At 36.6% G+C, this 18,717-nt stretch overlaps 1 protein-coding gene across 2 annotated transcripts in view; it reads right to left on the bottom strand.

Moving 5' to 3' along the window:
• Positions 1–1,589: 1,589 nt before the first annotated feature.
• LOC144453822 (sprouty-related, EVH1 domain-containing protein 2-like) overlaps positions 1,590–18,717 on the bottom strand; it is a 43,674-nt gene continuing 26,546 nt past the window's right edge. The window contains exons 2-5 of one of the 2 annotated variants that reach the window (XM_078145188.1): positions 14,597–14,774; positions 12,253–12,421; positions 7,083–7,120; positions 1,590–5,918 (exon numbers count right to left, since the gene is read on the bottom strand). In XM_078145188.1, the coding sequence (XP_078001314.1) occupies positions 5,022–5,918; positions 7,083–7,120; positions 12,253–12,421; positions 14,597–14,774 (1,282 nt within the window). In that variant the 3' untranslated portion in view covers positions 1,590–5,021. Of the gene's footprint in view, positions 5,919–7,082; positions 7,148–12,252; positions 12,422–14,596; positions 14,775–18,717 lie in introns of both variants that reach the window. The other variant, XM_078145187.1, reaches the window with a different exon arrangement.

Below are 18,717 nucleotides of genomic sequence, written 5' to 3'. Positions count from 1 at the left end.
GAGCAAATGAAATTGCAATGTATTTAAATGCAGATTGGTCAAAAAATTTCTATTGGTGTGGTCTTGTTGCTAAGCACATTTGTTTACATTTTTTGAATGTTTACTTGCTTGCCTATTAATCCGTTATTTTTATGATATACACCATCATTTGGCTGATGCTATGGGCGTGGTCTTGTTGCTCGCCATATTTGAATACATATTTACAATTCTGCAATATAAACCATAATTTGGATGTTGCTATGGGTATGGACATGTTGCTAGGCATATTTACATACATTTTTAAAATTCTTTATTCACTTACCTACCAATCCCTGGTGTTATCCTTGTAATATACATCATTTCACAGTTGCTAAGGGTGTGGGCCATGGTTGCTAGGGCCAGTTGTATCACAATGTTTTGAATAACTGCAGAATAACACCTCCAGAAACATCCCCACTAAGTTTCAGCCCCATTCATTGTGTAGTTTTCAAGATATGTTTTTGATCAAAATCGACATTTTTAGACTTAATTTGCATATCAACGATGGGATCATCATGTGGTGAATTCAACTTCATGAACACATCTCCATAAGCATTCCCCATTAAATTTCAGCCAAATGTGCTCAGTAGTTTTTGGATGATAGATTTTTTACCAAAAAAGACACATATCACTGATGGAATCATCAGGTCATGAACAATTAATCTTAAACTAAACACACCATGGATTCTCCTACCAAATTTCACCCAAATTTGCTCAGGAGTTTTGGAATTATAGATTTTTGACCAAATCACACACCTGTGAAACCCAAGGTAATATACATGCCACATATCATGGCAATTGGTCCAGAGGTTTTTGACTAAGTTGTTTACACACACACACACATCCATTCATTCAGACAGACTCTTTTCCGAGCCTATAGCACTACTGAACCTGTTCAGTTGTGCCAAAAATGCATACAAGAAAAAGTATCATTGACTTTCTACATTTCTCCAGATTATCCAAGAGTAGGCTATATTACATTCCCATTGGATACATTTTATCTAATCAAACACATACTAGTGGCAGTATTGTGAACAGTCAGTTTTGGACAGCAAGTTTCCCTGCTGAACTCCAAACATCAAGAATCTGTGCATGCTACATACCACATCACATCTTTGAAACATGACTTCATTTCTGCACATACTACAAAATGTTAATTTGGTAAAAATGAAGTGGCCTGAATGAGTTTCAAAACTGAACTCCAATGCTCAGTACCTGTAATAGCATTTTAACTCAAACTAGAGGGTCAGAATAGAACAACACATGCCACAAACAGTCAACTTCTTCTCATGTTTACCTATATTAATGCATCTTGTAGTGCGTGCAGCGGAAGTCATTGTATCAACCAAGAATTCAAATGTTTGCAATGTTTACGATGCACCTGGGTGGTAAAAGTGTAGTTCAGATATCAATAATTCCAATGGTATCAGTAATATAATCCGTGAATACTGCATACATATTATCGCATTAAGTTTTCTATAAATCATCTTTCAAATAAGACTTCAACATCATAACGCAACTCACAATATGTTTTATCTTGGTGAAAAATAAAGTGGGGTCCGAGGCAGGAGTGAAATGTACTAATGTGTGCTTTATTTCAACTGTGATATTCGTGTTCATTTCAGCATAACCATGGCAGTATTTGTTGCCACTTGGTTTTCATCTAAATTGTCCCCATTAATACATACACTACATCCATGGGTGGCAAAAAGACTTGGCTTTTTTTTAATAAGGAATACAAATGTAATGTCCAGTATAAAAAATGGATCAGAATACAGAAAAACATGGCTGCAGACTAAGTCATCTGGTTGGACTTCAAAAAATTAGGAGAACTCAAATTACAAAATGAGCACAGAATTGTACAGGTAAAATTGTAACGAACATGATTGTATCAACCATTTTTGGTGATCATGATGAAAAAGTCTCATCATTTTAGCCATGGTTCTTTTTTTTTGTTAACTTCTTTTTTTAAAATTTCTCTATACAGTTCTATAATTAACTGACTACTATTGAACCTTCAGGTATGTATTTCTAAGTCCCTGTAAACCACACCGTTGACTTTGTATTTTGCATAAAATATGCCAGTCTTCTCTGTCTTATAAAAAAATGTCCTTTTTTTCGGGAGAGAAGCTTCCAGACATCAAGAAAATGATAATATCCTATTGACTATCTGCTGCTATGTATTGATGATGATCATGATGATGATGGTGATGATAATGAAAGTAACATGTTGACACAACTAAGTTGCGGTCTACTGAACAACTGCTCAAAGGCTGCCACAGATGATGAAAGTATAATGTATTCACGCATCATGTTCGCTGGTAGACTCGTACATAAAGTTGACCGACGATGGCGTTTCGTTGATCTCCATTCCGTCACATGGTGCAATAGAGATGAAGGACAATCCACCTTGACTAGCTCTATGGTAGAACTTCATCAAATGCTACTACTGATGATGACAGTAACTCATCCATGAATCATGTTCAAAGGTAGATGACACATTCTCTAATGGTGGTGTTCCTTCAATCCCCCATTGCCTGTCACAAGGCGAAGAGGACATCAACAACGACCCCACCCCTGTCTTGTTCTACAGTAGAACAGTATCAAAAGCTGCTACAAGACTATATGAAAATAACATATTTATACACAGCATTCCACAGTAGAACAAATGGAATCCAAAAGTTAGCTCTACAAGCAAACTAAGGATGATACCAAAACCAATTTCTTACTTTTCCACACTTGGTGGTCACCATGATTGTTTTTTTTTTGTTTTTTTTTTGTTTTTTGCCTACTGACTGGGATTGTTGGAACTCAACCAAAACACTACAACATTTCTAACTTTATGTGCTCTTCCATGACTTGTGCTATATTCCTGGACATTTTAGTATATTTTACTTAATATATTAATAGCTGCTACATGACTTTATGGCCGCATAGTTCCCCCCCCCAAAAAAAAAAAAAATTAAAAAAAAATGATATACGTTATTTGGTGGAGTTCCAACAACAGATTTTGCAAGGTCAAGTACACCCCCCCAAATCTTTGCTCTACAGTCCCTCTTCAGAATAGATGTCACTTGTACCTCTGAATGTAAATGACATATGCAAATGAGGTTGCTTCCTGGTGGTATTCAGTATAAAATCCAACAGAGGCAAGGTGGCATAATACACAAGAGTCCTCTAAGTTGAAAATCTGCTTCCCTTTCCCCCATAAAAAACTTCATATATTTAGCATTTTTTATGTAAAATTTCTGCAAACAAAACAATCAATATTGCAGTTATTCATTTCGAGGGGATGATTTGCTTAACTCACCTATGAAAATGGTAACACAATGGCAGTGGTTGGGTTTGGGTAGACTTAAGAGAAAATGGCTGAGTTCATTTTTGTCATCAAGATTAATCAGCTAAGAAATGTCTGCTTCTGTACATACATCTATCTATACAAAAAAAAATATGTCTGTTGGCCCTTCCAAAATAACTTACATGACCAATAATGTAAACCCCTCCCCCCTCCCCCTCTTTGACCAATGGTTCTTTTTTATCACACTACAGCTGCATAATTGATCTAGGCAAAGGTACAATGGCTATTAAAACTCTGTAATAGTGTTATACAAGGTAACAAAATCTTGTATTGGCTGGAAGTGGAAAAAAACTCCTAATAGAACTGAAGACATGTTGTGACCACTATGTACCAGTACTATCTATCTATCAGGTTAAAGGTCAGGGCCTTGTGTCAAAGGTCAGATACTCCTCTATATTTGAAATCAGCTAGTTCTCACTAGCAACTTCACACTGTGTGATTGACAGTGTATAAACACTTTTTCACTGCCACTACAAAGCCTCAAAGTTTTATTTCCAGCACTCAGTATACACTATATACAGATCCGCCAATCTGTGCCTGTTAGCTGGCATGATTTGCATATGGCTTTTATTTCTATATAAGGAAAATAAAACCATGGCAAAAAACGTTGACTGGCTGCTGCTGCTGCTGCTCACTTGTGACTGTCCTAACCTTTGACCTGTAAATCTGTAGCCAATCACAAGCACCATTTTAAGTGTGTGCTCTCTGACCTGTAAATCTGTAGCCAATGGCAAGCACCATGCAATGTCCACAGCCAATTTAAGCATAGATTGGTAAATCTTTCCTCCTCTGTGTACCTTTCTAAAAAATTTGACGTAAAATTGCAAATTTGAATGTACAAAAAAAAGAAAAATTAACAGTAGCACTTTGGCAACTGGATAATTTTTTATCATATGAACATAAAAACTATAGTTTATATAATCTGACTGTACAATGATTGACAGACAGTTGACATTTAAAACAAAGAGAGCTGTTGTAGCTTGGCTAAAAACAAAGATGTTTCTGACCAACAAACTTTGACACATTTTCCAAAAGACAAAACAGTTCGATTTATAGCAAATGAAATAACTTATCAAATAAGAGCCCTCCTTCCTTTTACTGTTTTTCTTTATCTACATTTTCATATCAATACCTAAAACGGTTGCTTTTTGAGAAAATGTATCAAAGTTTCCCGGTAACAGCACCAACATTAAAAAAAAAAAATCATAATCACAAAAGATAAAATTCTATTGAATATTGCAAGTTGGACATTGCAAACCCTTGAAGCTCTAATAACTGTATATGCTAACTTTGCCTTGCAAGTTTGAGGAGTAAACTTCATTCTAATTTCTTTTGCTGAAAAACTAAAAGAAAACAGTTCTCTCACTCAGTTTGACCACCTTATGTGTCCTCAACTGCAATGAGATCTCTCTCACACATGCGCACACACACAGACACACATGCACACGCACACATGCACGCACATACTCTACAGTTGTTGCCGTGCGCAGCTCTGCTCTCCACATGGCTGTTTATTAGTAAACAGCAGGCGTGATTCCATCCCTTGGTAACTATTTCTTTTAAGTCAACATCATCAGGTAGAGAATACCCTGTAATGGGTAAAATACAGAAGACAGATGTCTATTCCTGTCGGCACCATGTGGCATCAGACCGCTTTGTGTCGACCGCCACAACATCCACACGCGACACCACATCTGTGGCAGGCTCGTAACGGGAAATAGCACCAAAGACAGGGTACCAAAAATGAGAGTGCTGCCAGTCCAGTCCATCTCTGGCAAAATTGTTCATCACTCGCGTCACACGAGCACGTGTCACCATAGTCACCATCAGCGTCCGACATACAGTAGTATAACATACATGACGCACAACTGACACAGCTGACTTTATTTATACACCGTCGCATTTCGTCAGGTGCATCGGGACAATTACCACATGGATTGTCTTCAGGATTGAAGATTTCATTACAATAAATACATCGTGCACGCTGTGTAAATCCATAGTCAGTCACTTTGTGCCTTTTATCGCCTAACAACGGTGGGGGTTGAGATGTAACAACAGGCGTTTTCTTAAGTTCACCCTCCTTCCATGGATCCGGCCTTATTGAATCCATAGTTGGGTAACTATATTCATGTATACTGGGGGCATTTTTCTGGAATTGCACGTAACAGTCCGACACTTCATCCCCCTGCTCCAAGTCCTTATCTTTGCCATTGCTAGTACTTCTGTCTCTAGCATGTTTCACCCAGATAACTTCTTGTAATGTTTGTGTGCTTTGTTGTGATTGTTGTTGTTGTTGTTGTTGTTGCTGATGTGGTACTTGTTTTTTTGTCGAATCCTCCTGTTTGCCATTACTTCCTGATCCAGTTTTGTTGCTGCGGGACACATAATGCACTCGATGAAGGTGGTGGTGGTTGGCATGGGGATGACTAAAGTGAAAGCCTACAAGCAAGGGGTCCCTGACATCACTCTGGCTACCATCATACCTGCTATCTGGACTGATTGGTTGTCCTGGCCCATGGCACTCTGGCAGTGAATCCAAAGACTGTCAAAAGACAAAACAGATTACATTAATCTTGTACATACATGGTCACTGCAAATCTAAGTGATTCACATACGCTGGCCAAGTCGTTCACTTGAAATGTAGCATACAAGATTTATATTGCCATTTCACAATATCTCGAAGTCATGGTCCCTGTAGCATCTACCAAGGTTCACATTACTTTAATCGGGACAGTCTAGCTCTCTCTCTCTCTCTATAGACAGTTGCCAAAAAAATTATGATGATTCAATAATTTATACTTGTGCTGACTCAATCAAATATGAACTGGGACTGAAACTCTTACAGAAATACTGCCACACCTGACCTAACAAGACAGGACACCATGCCAAATCTTCGAAGCAATAACAGTTCACATTGAATGAAGTGAACAACACAACATCATCTCAACGTAGCTCTACACTCAAAAAATCCTAACCCTAACGTCACCATCACCTTTGTTTTACTTTAGTTTCAAACTTAAAAATCCCTAACCCTAAAGTCACCATCACCTTTGTTTTACTTTAGTTTCAAACTTAGAAATCCCTAACCCTAATGTCTGCGTCTTCATTGTTTTATTTTAGTATCCAACTTGACTGGGGTTGGTCCAGTGCATTCTTTCATTTTACTGATGTAAGACCTGCTACTCTTCATAGAAACATGGCGGCCATGTCGTGTGATAAATTCTATACTTCTGACTCATCAGGATGCACTTTTCTTTATATTTCCAATAAAATTTTAATGTGTTCAATTCATTTAGAATTTGTCACAGTATAAATAGAGATATAGCGCCAATAAGTAAAGACAGTTATATCAGATCTGATAATAGCTACATTTCACATTCATCGGTAAATGTCTTCGACTTACAGTGAGAAGACCCCTTATCCTACTTGTATTTTCCTCGGCTGAATGAAGAAATATATTGCAGATTGTCAAAAATGTTCTAAGGAGAACACTTGATCATATCTGTTGCAAAGTACATCATAATTTCGAGTGATATCACCAGCCTACTTGAAGTTTTAATACTGTGTATGTTAAATATTATAGCAATGTAATTTGCTGTCACTGTTATTGTCATTTTATCCATGGATGTCCATTTGTAGTCTAGTGGGCTTTACAAGTTCAATTATTAGTTATTATATTAAGTATGGAGACGTTGTTGATACTTACAACAAAAACATCATCATCACCTATATCCGCATCCGTGCCTTGATTAAGACAGTTATCGGTTGAGCCTGAAATCACAACGTAAAAGATCACATTAGTCAACTCTCATCATTCACAAATACCACATATCCTATTTGTTTTTGTCACACTATATTTACCACTGCAATTCATGCTGAAAGTCTTTTTAAGAAAGAAAAAAAAAGTTAGCACAATATAAATGTTGCAATAGCAATGTTAAAATATTTTCTGCTGTTTGCTCATTATTGATTGGTAGATATCGGCACCCATTTACAGCCATGTTTCAAATTAGATTAAAATTTTAGTATGAAAAGTAAAAAGTTGGTCCTGAAAAAGAAAATGGTCCTATGCAATCCATACTGATGATAGTAGTAAACCAAGACCCTGGGTCAGAAACATTGAGGCTTCAGTGACCAACTTATTTTGTACTGCTCTTGATCAAAGCCTCAAGTTGGAGACTATGAAAAGGGCACTATGAATTGGAAACATTTTACACCCAATCTTAAAATTGTGTAACAAATTATTATTTAGCTAGCTAGCTAGTGAGTAAATGTGATTACAACTGCATAAGCATTGGCCTTATCCACCTTAGTAAATGTCTTTATCATTTTCCTATGATATCACAAATAGCACGGCTATCTCTGATTAAGGGGAGTCAGCGAAAAAGCTAGAATGTGGCATCACACAAACACATACACGATCATGATTAGCGTTACTCTACATGTAGGTATTGCTTTTTGAGGTTTGAATGTAGATAAAGATATGTTGGTAACTGGCTGTGAATGATGTGGGACAAAATGCCTAACCTTTCACCTCACCACCTATTGTTGGGACAGTGATCAGGAAATATGAAAAACACAAAACAGTATAAAAACAACTGATTGGCTAGGTATATATATATATATATATATGATGAAAAGGAAATGGCAAGATGATATAATACATAAATCACGGTACTTTTGCTGTAGTAGGAATGCTTGGATAATCATCAGTGGATGGATGGATGGATGGATGGATGGATGGATAGATAGATGGAAGGGAGGGGGGGAGGGAGTGAGGGATGAAGGAAACTTCACGATAACAGTGGATGGATTGAAAGAATCCAAAAAATTAGAACACAAAAAAGTTGTCACTTCATTGACTTATGAATGTCTGAAACGATTTAATGAAAAATGAATGGATGAATGAATGGATGGATGGATGGGAGGAGAGGTAGAGGGAAACATAAATAGATGAATATGTGATTCACATGAGTTTACAACTCCAAAGAATCTAAATGAATGAATGAATGAATGAATGGACAGATGGATGGATGGGGAGAGGGTAGGAAAGATGGCGAATATGGAAATTGAAAATGTGGTGTTATAACGCCATTCAAGTATATGAATGAATGAATGAATGAATGAATGGATAGATGAATGAGTGAGTGAGTGAGTGAGTGAGTGAGTGAAAGGATGCATGAATGAATGAAAGAAAAAAAAATGAAACAAGTCTTCATAGAAGACACAGTCTCAAATACTTTACTTCTATGTGATTGAATGGTGCCATGATTGAAAAGAAATTAGTGGCAACAATATAATACTAAAGCAACTGATGTGTAAGAAATGACTGGATTTGGATAACTGACCCTGATGGTCAGTAAGGTCAAAGGTCAAGATCTCAAAAGAAAGTTCACACATAATGATAATGGGATAGACACTTAAATGATGTCTCCATATATTGAGGTTTTAAGTTATGCAGTAAATCATGATTGTTCACTACAATACGGACTACAATATGAATATATTCACTTAAGTTATATGAGCACCAAACGTAATGTATGCATTATATTTCTCTTGTTCTGCATTACCTTTTAGACATCATTTTACAAGAAATTAGCCACATAAAAATGATACAGATTGAATGCAATGAGGAAGAAATAACATAAATTTTGACGACTGACCCAGATCAAGGTCAAAGGTTATTTTCTGATAAGAAAGTTTGAATGTGATTATATGGGGTTAGACACTTGAACGGACTCTATGTTCTTGAGTTATGCAAAAATAGATTGATTTGTTACTCCAAATATGATCACCATTTAGTGAATTGATATGTGCATTAAAAATAGTCCCCATGTATATCTTTGTTCTATAAAACTTGTGGCCATGAGTAAAAAGAAATTGGAAACAAATAAATACAACCAAGAGTCTGTGATAGGCAAGGAATAGCTCAATTTTCATGATTGACTGTAAAGGTCAAGGTCAATGTCTTACAAGAAAGCTTGTAGCTGATAAAAGGAGGTAAACACTTGAATGGCATCTCTATATCTGATAGTTTTTGAGTTATGCCTCAAACATTGATTTTTAACTACAAAATGGCCGCCATTCGATCAAATTTACATACGCCGCGAAATAAAGTGACATGCATATGTCCCACATGACAGTCACCTTTGTGCCAGGTTTGAAAGAAATCATATATTGGATGTGTGAGAAATAACATACTGCGGACGGAAGGGCGGACAGGAACTAATTGAAGTCTGAATGACAAAATGGCTGGATGGATGGATGGATGGATGGACAAACAGAAAGATAAAATGAAGAAATATGTGAAAGGCTGTACCGCCACTTACCACATGCAAAACATCCAAGAGTGGCCAGCAAAAAGAGAACACCAAGTGAAAATATCATTTATTAGTAGCTAGAATAATAACACATTGGCAAAAACATAGAATTGCAGTGGTACCACTCAAAAAAATAAACGTGTAATTGGAAAGTGAGGATAGAATTAACCAAAATGTGAAATTGTTAGTGTATGAGGTGAAATATTAACCAAAATACCCAATTGACATCATATATGGATCAGTGTCAAAATGAAGCCACCACAGAAACACAAGACAACATTTTGGGTACAATGTTTTCCACTTCAAATCAACAAAGTATTAAGTGGCAAAATGCTACGTTCAAAAGTAAACAAAGGTCTAGCAAAGTTTTTTAAAAACATTCTGAAATGTTGTTTGTTAAGATTTAATTAGAATATGTCACTGGATTTTTTTGTATACCTTTTTCATGTGCAATTATTTTTTTGTCATTGTCAAATTATAAAAGTTTGTACATTGTATATATTACAAGGTGGTACATATTGGATCATTTCCTTGTTCTGTCTTGAACTCAATGTACCAACTATTGATGAAAGGATCTTTTACCTATGGACTTTATTTCATATTCGATAATTATGCTCTATAAATTGATTGATCGAACGATTAATTGTTTTCAAGACTCTCGTGGCTTCCCCCTTTATAAATACATCCAAAACAGTAAACACTGAGTAATGAACTTTGACTAATAGTTGACACAGAATTAGAGACAGACAGACAGACAGCCAGACAGGCAGACAGACAGACAGACACACAGACAGACAGAGACAAACAGACAGACAGACAGACAGACAGACAGACAGACAGACAGACAGACAGACAGACAGACAGACAGACGAAATGTAATGCCTTTAACATCACTTTCTCTGTCAATTATAACACGGACTCAGACAGATATATCAACAGAAAGTAATCCCTGTAACATTATTTGCTGTTATGCTAAAATTATCACAGTATTAAAGAAATGACAATGGTATGATATCACAATACAGCAATACAGAAATTGCAACATTTCATAACTATGAGACATAATTAAGACTAAAAACACTCATTTGAAATCAATTTACAGTTACAGATCATTTGACTATCATTTGCCCACCTTGTAAAAACACACACAAGAACTTCTACAAACAAATGACTTTGCCAGCTGAGAGTGTTGTGGTTCAATATTGTGAGCTCAGAGCTGTCATATTGAACGAATGCTGACTTGGGAGTTCCTGATATTGATACTTATTCAATTTCATAACTGAACAGGAAACTCTCATAAACTTCTTACATATTATTCCCGAAGTGTTATTTTCTCATCAAATTTTACATTAGTGACAGACGTCCCTGATGGGAGTTAATACGTGGGTGGTCCACTACACTCAACTGTATGCATCACAACAAATCCGTGATTTCACCTTGTGATTTCATTATACCTTTTAGGCCTTCCCAACCTTGAAACCTTGTCTTTTATCTATTTTTGTTTTCCTACGCACTCAACCTGAGATTCTTGAGATAAATTCTCCCACTCCCACTATCACCTGACTATAACTACAGTAATAAATACATCATTCTTATTATTTCCATTATGATCTCTTAGTTCCTTTGTGCTAAACAAATTCTTGAAATCATCACCTTTAGATTTTTGTTTGTTTTATTTTTTAGATTTTTATTCATCACTTCATAACTATCAACTCATAATTTCTTTTAATAACATATAACATTTCCTCACCCTTTTTTTTTTTTAAATTTGTAAAATTTTGATTTGTAAGTATTGGTTGGTTTTCTATGACTACAAATGACTTTTAATGTTAGTTTCTCGTAACATTCCATAATATTTGAGTCTGCCATGAAGCCTGTTGGAAAGATTCATTTGAATTTTGATAGAAAAGACTGGAAAACACTGATATCCGGTTGTCAGTCATGGTAGCGAATCATAATTAAAGCAATACTAACTGCAACTGGAATATTTTTTTGAAACTGTTTAGTTAGATATAATGAACTTAATCGTAATAGCATACATCCTGAACAGTATTGAATTACCCGTGGGTAAATAAATCCTATCAAACTGAATTTTGGGTCCACACCGTAAAATTATCAACATGAACACAATCACGATTTCTACCTGTTACAGTCCTACGTATTGATAAAATTGACCTCTAATTAACCTCTAATTAATGTCTACTTATTGATATTCTAACAATTTTCAGTGAATATATTTTGGGTCGTCCGACCACAAAAATAATTTTCTAGTTACAACTAGTGCAGTTTCAAGTTCAGTTATGTTATGCTTTCCATGCAGTTGGACCCTTCTAAATGGCCTACTAGTTGTTGGGAAGTCAACTCAATCGAATTCTTAGTATGCTTTCCACACAGTTGGACCCTTCTAAATGGTTCAATAGTTGTTCACAAGCCTACTCAATTCCCCCTTTCCTTGAAATCCCAGCACTAAGAATTGTTCAGTTAGCTGCAAGTAATGAAGTTAATTAAAGGAAGTTAAAATCTCATGGTATATGAAAATGAATGAAGGGTACAAACCATCCATGAGGTCCTCGATGGCTCTCTTCACACCCCTATCAAAAGCCCTAGCATCGGCTGTACTTTGAAATGTCAGACCAAACCGTTTGTCATCCATCTTCCAATGGTGAAAAGTTGGGTTCACTTTGGTGTACATTATATCTTTCCTCAGCATGCATTCCAATACCACCTGTAGCAATTGATAATGCAGTTAATTGCTTGTGCCACCATTCACAATGTTACAGTCCAGTTTGGTGTTTTGTTTCATCGACTAGGTCCCTACCTTCTATCTGTGTATGTTTATATCTATAAAGCTCACTACATTTTGATTGGAAGGTGTATGTATGCCTACTGGGAATACCACATCAATAGAGGTTCACAGATATGAATTAAGTTCAATACTTCCAGAATACTCTGTAGGAATACAAGTTCGCACCTGTAGAACATCCCATATGAATATAGATTCATACCTGTTGAATACCCAATAGCAATACCAAGGAATACATGTTCTTACCTGCAGAATACCCTGTATGAATACTGTAGGATATCTAATAGGAATACCCAAGAATACAGGTTCATACCTGTAGAATACCCTATCTAAATACTGTAGGATATCCAATAGGAATACCCAAGAATACAGGTTCATACCCATAGAATACCCTTTATAAATACTGTAGGATATCCAATAGGAATGACCAGACCAAGAACACAGGTTCATACCTGTAGAATACCCTATATAGATACTGTAGGATATTCAATAGGAATACCCAAGAATACAAGTTCATACCCATAGAATACCCTGTATAATACTGTAGGATATCCAATAGGAATGACCAAGAATACAGGTTCATACCCATAGAATACCCTTTATAAATACTGTAGGATATCTAATAGGAATGACCAAGAACACAGGTTCATACCTGTAGAATACCCTATATAAATACTGTAGGATATCCAATAGGAATACCCAAGAATACAGGTTCATACCCATAGAATACCCTTTATAAATACTGTAGGATATCCAATAGGAATGACCAAGAACACAGGTTCATACCCAAAGAATACCCTGTATGAATACTGTAGGATATCCAATAGGAATACCCAAGAATACATGTTCTTACCTGCAGAATACCCTTTATAAATACTGTAGGATATCCAATAGGAATGACCAAGAACACAGGTTCATACCTGTAGAATACCCTGTATGAATACTGTAGGATATCCAATAGGAATACCCAAGTATACAGGTTCATACCCATAGAATACCCTTTATAAATACTGTAGGATATCTAATAGGAATGACCAAGAACACAGGTTCATACCTGTAGAATACCCTGTATGAATACTGTAGGATATCCAATAGGAATACCCAAGAACACAGGTTCATACCTGTAGAATACCCTTTATAAATACTGTAGGATATCTAATAGGAATGACCAAGAACACAGGTTCATACCTGTAGAATACCCTATATAAATACTGTAGGATATCCAATAGGAATGACCAAGAATACAGGTTCATACCCATAGAATACCCTTTATAAATACTGTAGGATATCCAATAGGAATGACCAAGAACACAGGTTCATACCTGTAGAATACTGTGCATAAATACTGGAGGATATGCATAGGAATACCAAAGAATACACATTCATAGCAGTACAAAAAGGTACATACAGTAAGTCTAACATGAATACCCTATGAATACAGATTCATATCTGTACAGTATCCAACAGCAATCCTAAATGAATAGTCAGCAGGAATACTTTACAGAGTCAACCGATAACCCTGTAGGAATTATAGATTCATACCAGTATGATATCCAATAGCAATCCTATCTATTCAGGAATACAGGTGGATATCAGTAGAATACCCTGTGGGAATACAGGTTCATACCTGTATGATATCCAATAATAATTGTATATGAATAATACAGGCTGATATCGGTAGATTACCTATAGATTCATACCAGATTGATATCCAATAGCAATCCTATAAGAATACAGGGAGATACTGGCAGAATATCCTGTAGGAATACAGGTTCCTATCTGTAAGATATCCAATTTAGTAACCCTATAGAAATAAAGGCCAATATCAGTGGAATACCTTGTTGGACAGTCACATCTGTACATGATATCGAATAGGAATACCATGAGAATACAGGTTTCATTCATACCCGCACAGTACCCTTTAGAAATACAGTCTTGTACGTGTTGGATATCCAATCGGAATGCAGGATCACATTTATATCATCTCAACTGACATCCCTGAAGGGGCCTCTCTGTAATATGACAGGCGCCCTCACAGGCAGCTAAATTTCTCTACTCTAAGTTTAGTGCATCTGTATAGAGAGCATGTCTACTTACCGTCTGATCTTCAAGCGCCTGTCCATAAATAAGATATTCATTTTTATGTGTTACATCATCACGTGGAAGTTTGTAGACTCCAACAACACTAAGAGCTCCCCCTGCCAGTGGTGACCAGCCACCCGTTGAATCATCCCGTGCCATTACCAAAGCTCTAACTCGAACCACATAACTATCACTGTAAGAGGGAATAAAATTAAAATTAGTGAGACCTGCAATTATTAAAAGACACAACTTCTGTTTGACATCAAATGTGATATGATTCTGCACTTTGCTTTCCAAATTCAAATTCACTGTGAAAATCAGGATCATTTGTAACTAAGCAACAAATCCGCCACAGTACAAGGCTGTAGTGAAAAGGAACTTTATTTTCACAGTGTTGAAGATAGAAAGTAGTCTGTCTTATGGCAATCAGTTTTGTTACGAGGCAGAGTTCAGTCCAACCACAAAATGCTGTAGTACGAGCGCGTCTTCACGAATGAAAATGGGTTTGTACATATAAGTGAACACAAGACTACTGTTAAGATCAAAATGTTTTCGTTCATTTCCTGGCACGACTCCAACACCACGCCAGTCGTGCTCTCCTCCTGATTAAGACTCGTGTGTGAAGCCAAAACATTGAAATAAAGATCTCAACAGTAGAAGTCATGTCCTGTTCACTTACAAAGCCAATATATATTCATCCTTTTGTACCACGGTTTTGAAATACTGGTACCGTAACCGAACGGGGTACATTGTATATGTAGCATAGTTTCTCACAAATTGTGTTTGTACATTATGATTTATGATGGAAAACCCTGCCTAGCAAAATGACTAGGGAACCCACCAACACAGGAATTAAACTATAGATACATTGTATACATGTACTATACCATGCATACATGTATGAATCTAAAGAATGTTAAGAAAAACACACTCATGTACCTTGTCAATTCATTGCTAAGGTAAACATACACTTCAAATAAGTTACATTGAATACAAGTAAAAAAAAGCAGGCCAAATATCTAGAGTGTTGTGCATGACAGAATGTCTGTTGTGTTTGCATGTGGAAATGCAATGTGTGTGTGTGTATGTATGTGTGTGTGTGTGTGTGTGTGTGTGTGTGTGTATGTGTGTATGTATGTGTGTACATATGTACGTACGTACGTATGTATGTATGTATGTATGTATGTATGTATGTATGTATGTATGTATGTATGTATGTATATACAGTAAATTGCAATGTTCATTTTACAAAGACTGTAACAAACTCTACAGCTACGATACTGTGGTAGTTTGGGGTTCTTTTAATATGTTGGTTTTTTTATTCAGAAATACATGTAAATAGTCCAGTAAGACTGTACTACAGATGTTAATGTTGTGCAAAAGCATTTTTTACATCTGACATCTCTTCATATATTTAGAAAGTTCATTTATCCATTTGTGTCTGTCAACCCCTTTATCTCCTTCCCAGTTACACCTTTGTGAGAAAATTCAAAGTACCCAATGTTTGTAGGGATGTGCAAATATCTACTTTGTACAGAGCGCCACCATTGACATGTAAGAGAAATGTATGGTAGATACCAAAAATCAAAGTTATAATAAGTAAAGAAATGACATTACTTGAAAAGTTTCAAACTCTGTTTAGTAAGGGTGTAGTACTATAACGGACCACCATTTCTTACGATACTATCACAGATACACTAATGACTATGTGAGTCTAAATCACTGGCTAGTGCTTTTGTACAATAACATCTACAAGACTGAGCCTCTCTTGCTACATGTACATGTACATGTATGATGTGGTTCGGGTTGTATTTACTACATTGTATATGACTGACATTATTAATAAGCCCAGTTCCAATAAGGATTAAAACCTAGGTGTGAAAATTGTTAATATATGGCACAGCTACAGAAAAAAGTTGATCCAGAACAAAAGAATGACCCTTTACAATCTTTGTGGCTTCACTGTGATAAGATATCAATGTGACAGACCAAGAATTGAAACAGAAAATTTTAAAATCAGTCTGGAAATGGCCTTGAATACATATTTTCATTCTCTTGACATTGTTGACTCGTCGTATTGGACAAAATCCATATTGGTTGGAAGTAGGTCAAATCTTGACATGAAATATAACATTTCATTCTGCTATGAATGACCTTTTACTCAGTCTTATAAGCTATATATATGATTGTTTTGACTTCTCATATCATACTATGACACACTGTGGTACTGTGTGCTGTGAAAACTGAAGCACACTATGACACACTGGTACTGTGTGCTGTAAAAACTGCAGCACTCTGACACACTGTGGTACTGTGTGCTGTGAAAACTGCAGCACACCAAGACACACTGTGGTACTATACATGCACATGTATATGCTGAAAAGTTTCTGATGTACACTACGACACACTATGGTACTGTATGCTGTGAAAATGCTGCAGCACAATATATGACATACTGTACGCTGGTAAAACTGCAGCAAACTATGACAAACTGTGGTGTACTACATGCTGTAAAATTTCTCAAGTACACCATGACCAGGGCTCGAAATTCGTTTTTTTTCATGGTAGCCCAGGTGGGCTACCATCATTTAAATTTGGTAGCCCGAGAGCAGTGATTGGTAGCCCATATGCATACATTCCTAAATTAACGGTGTTTGTATATATATGTAACTATATGATGTATTGATTTCGATGATTGATTGAGTCACGTTAACGCGTTATGTGTGCCATAAGCAATTTTTGCATGTATGTGTCTGGGGACGTGTCATAAAGAGGGGACATGTGAGGCTTACTGTTAGCAAACAACGTACGGTTATTATTGCAATGAAGAATAAGCCATCTAGTCCCAGTTCTTACTAGTAACTATTAGCTAAATCTCTTGGTGCAGTGAGACCTGTAAAATTTGAATATGATTCAACGTATGGAAAACGTATAAACAGTTTCATAAGCCCCATGGCCATTTCCTGATGTGGAGACTACGTCTTGGGTAGTTTAGAAACTATGTTCTGTTATCATTATCTATCCACGTGATTGGTTACTTATTAACAGACGGGTTAGACAGGTTTTGTATCAATACATGACGGCCATTACGGCAAAGGCCCAGCTTCCATTCATGGGCGAAGAGATAATCAAACAGAGTCTAAGACCACATCGGCAGACGGTCCATGCTGAAAACTTCACTCAGATAAATTCAAACCATCACGTCACCATTTCATTCTCACTAAAACTTCAACTGTGGACTTTCGTTTGGTAGCCCATCAGCAGTCTTTTCGGGCGACTGCTCATCCGGTGATGAGGTTGTTGTTGATTTTTTTCGAAAGTAATTTAAGAGACTCATTAGAGAGGTTTAGATGCGCGTATGTACGTGTGTTCTATACGTGTAGCGTCATAGTCACGTGATTCGAAGCAACTCAGGCGTTCTGTATCAAACGACGCTACGTCAAAATGGCGGTCTACACGTAGCTGTAAATACGTGTTGAGTTTTTGTCATTTTCTTCGATTAATTGGCGTATTTTTTATATCAACGTTCGGAAGCGTAACGTTAAACTAATTGTTTGGTTTTTGGTTTGGGTAGTTGCAAGTAGTTGCAGGAAAAATGGCAAAACTACGGACAAATTCAGAAAACAAAGACGTGTCTGGCCTTCTGGAAAGAAGATGTCAACACAACGCGCGCGTTCACTTTCCACTGTTTTTCACGTTTGTGTTTAGAACGCATAACTAAACACAATTTTGTACGCGTCATTACTTGTACGCCTGCACTATCATGCTCCCGTAGGCGTACGCGTTCGAACGTGTATCTAAACCTCTCTAATGTGCCAGACGAAACGTCAGTTTTGATATTAGCGGCGGGCCTGTACGGCTGTGATAAATAGGCGCAATTTTATCAAACATGAACACTGAATGTAGGAACTTTTATTAAAAACTTATTGTTACATTTCATGCAAGTTACGTTGTCACAGTGAACGCGTGCTAGTAATCAGCTGGTATGTTCGTCCGTACAACACACACGCGGCCGTGCATGCGTGTGGTAGGTCATGGACTGTGTTGCCATGGTTGTATTGTTGACAATTTTGTTACATTTTATATAATTTTTAAGACCACGTACGTACACATTGGTATTAAGACGCGTTGACGTT

The sequence above is a fragment of the Glandiceps talaboti genome, chromosome 2 (genome assembly GCF_964340395.1).
Source record: "Glandiceps talaboti chromosome 2, keGlaTala1.1, whole genome shotgun sequence".
Lineage (NCBI taxonomy): Eukaryota > Metazoa > Hemichordata > Enteropneusta > Spengelidae > Glandiceps > Glandiceps talaboti.
Note: the sequence above shows the minus strand (reverse complement) of the source record. Positions and strands in the feature narration are given on the sequence as shown.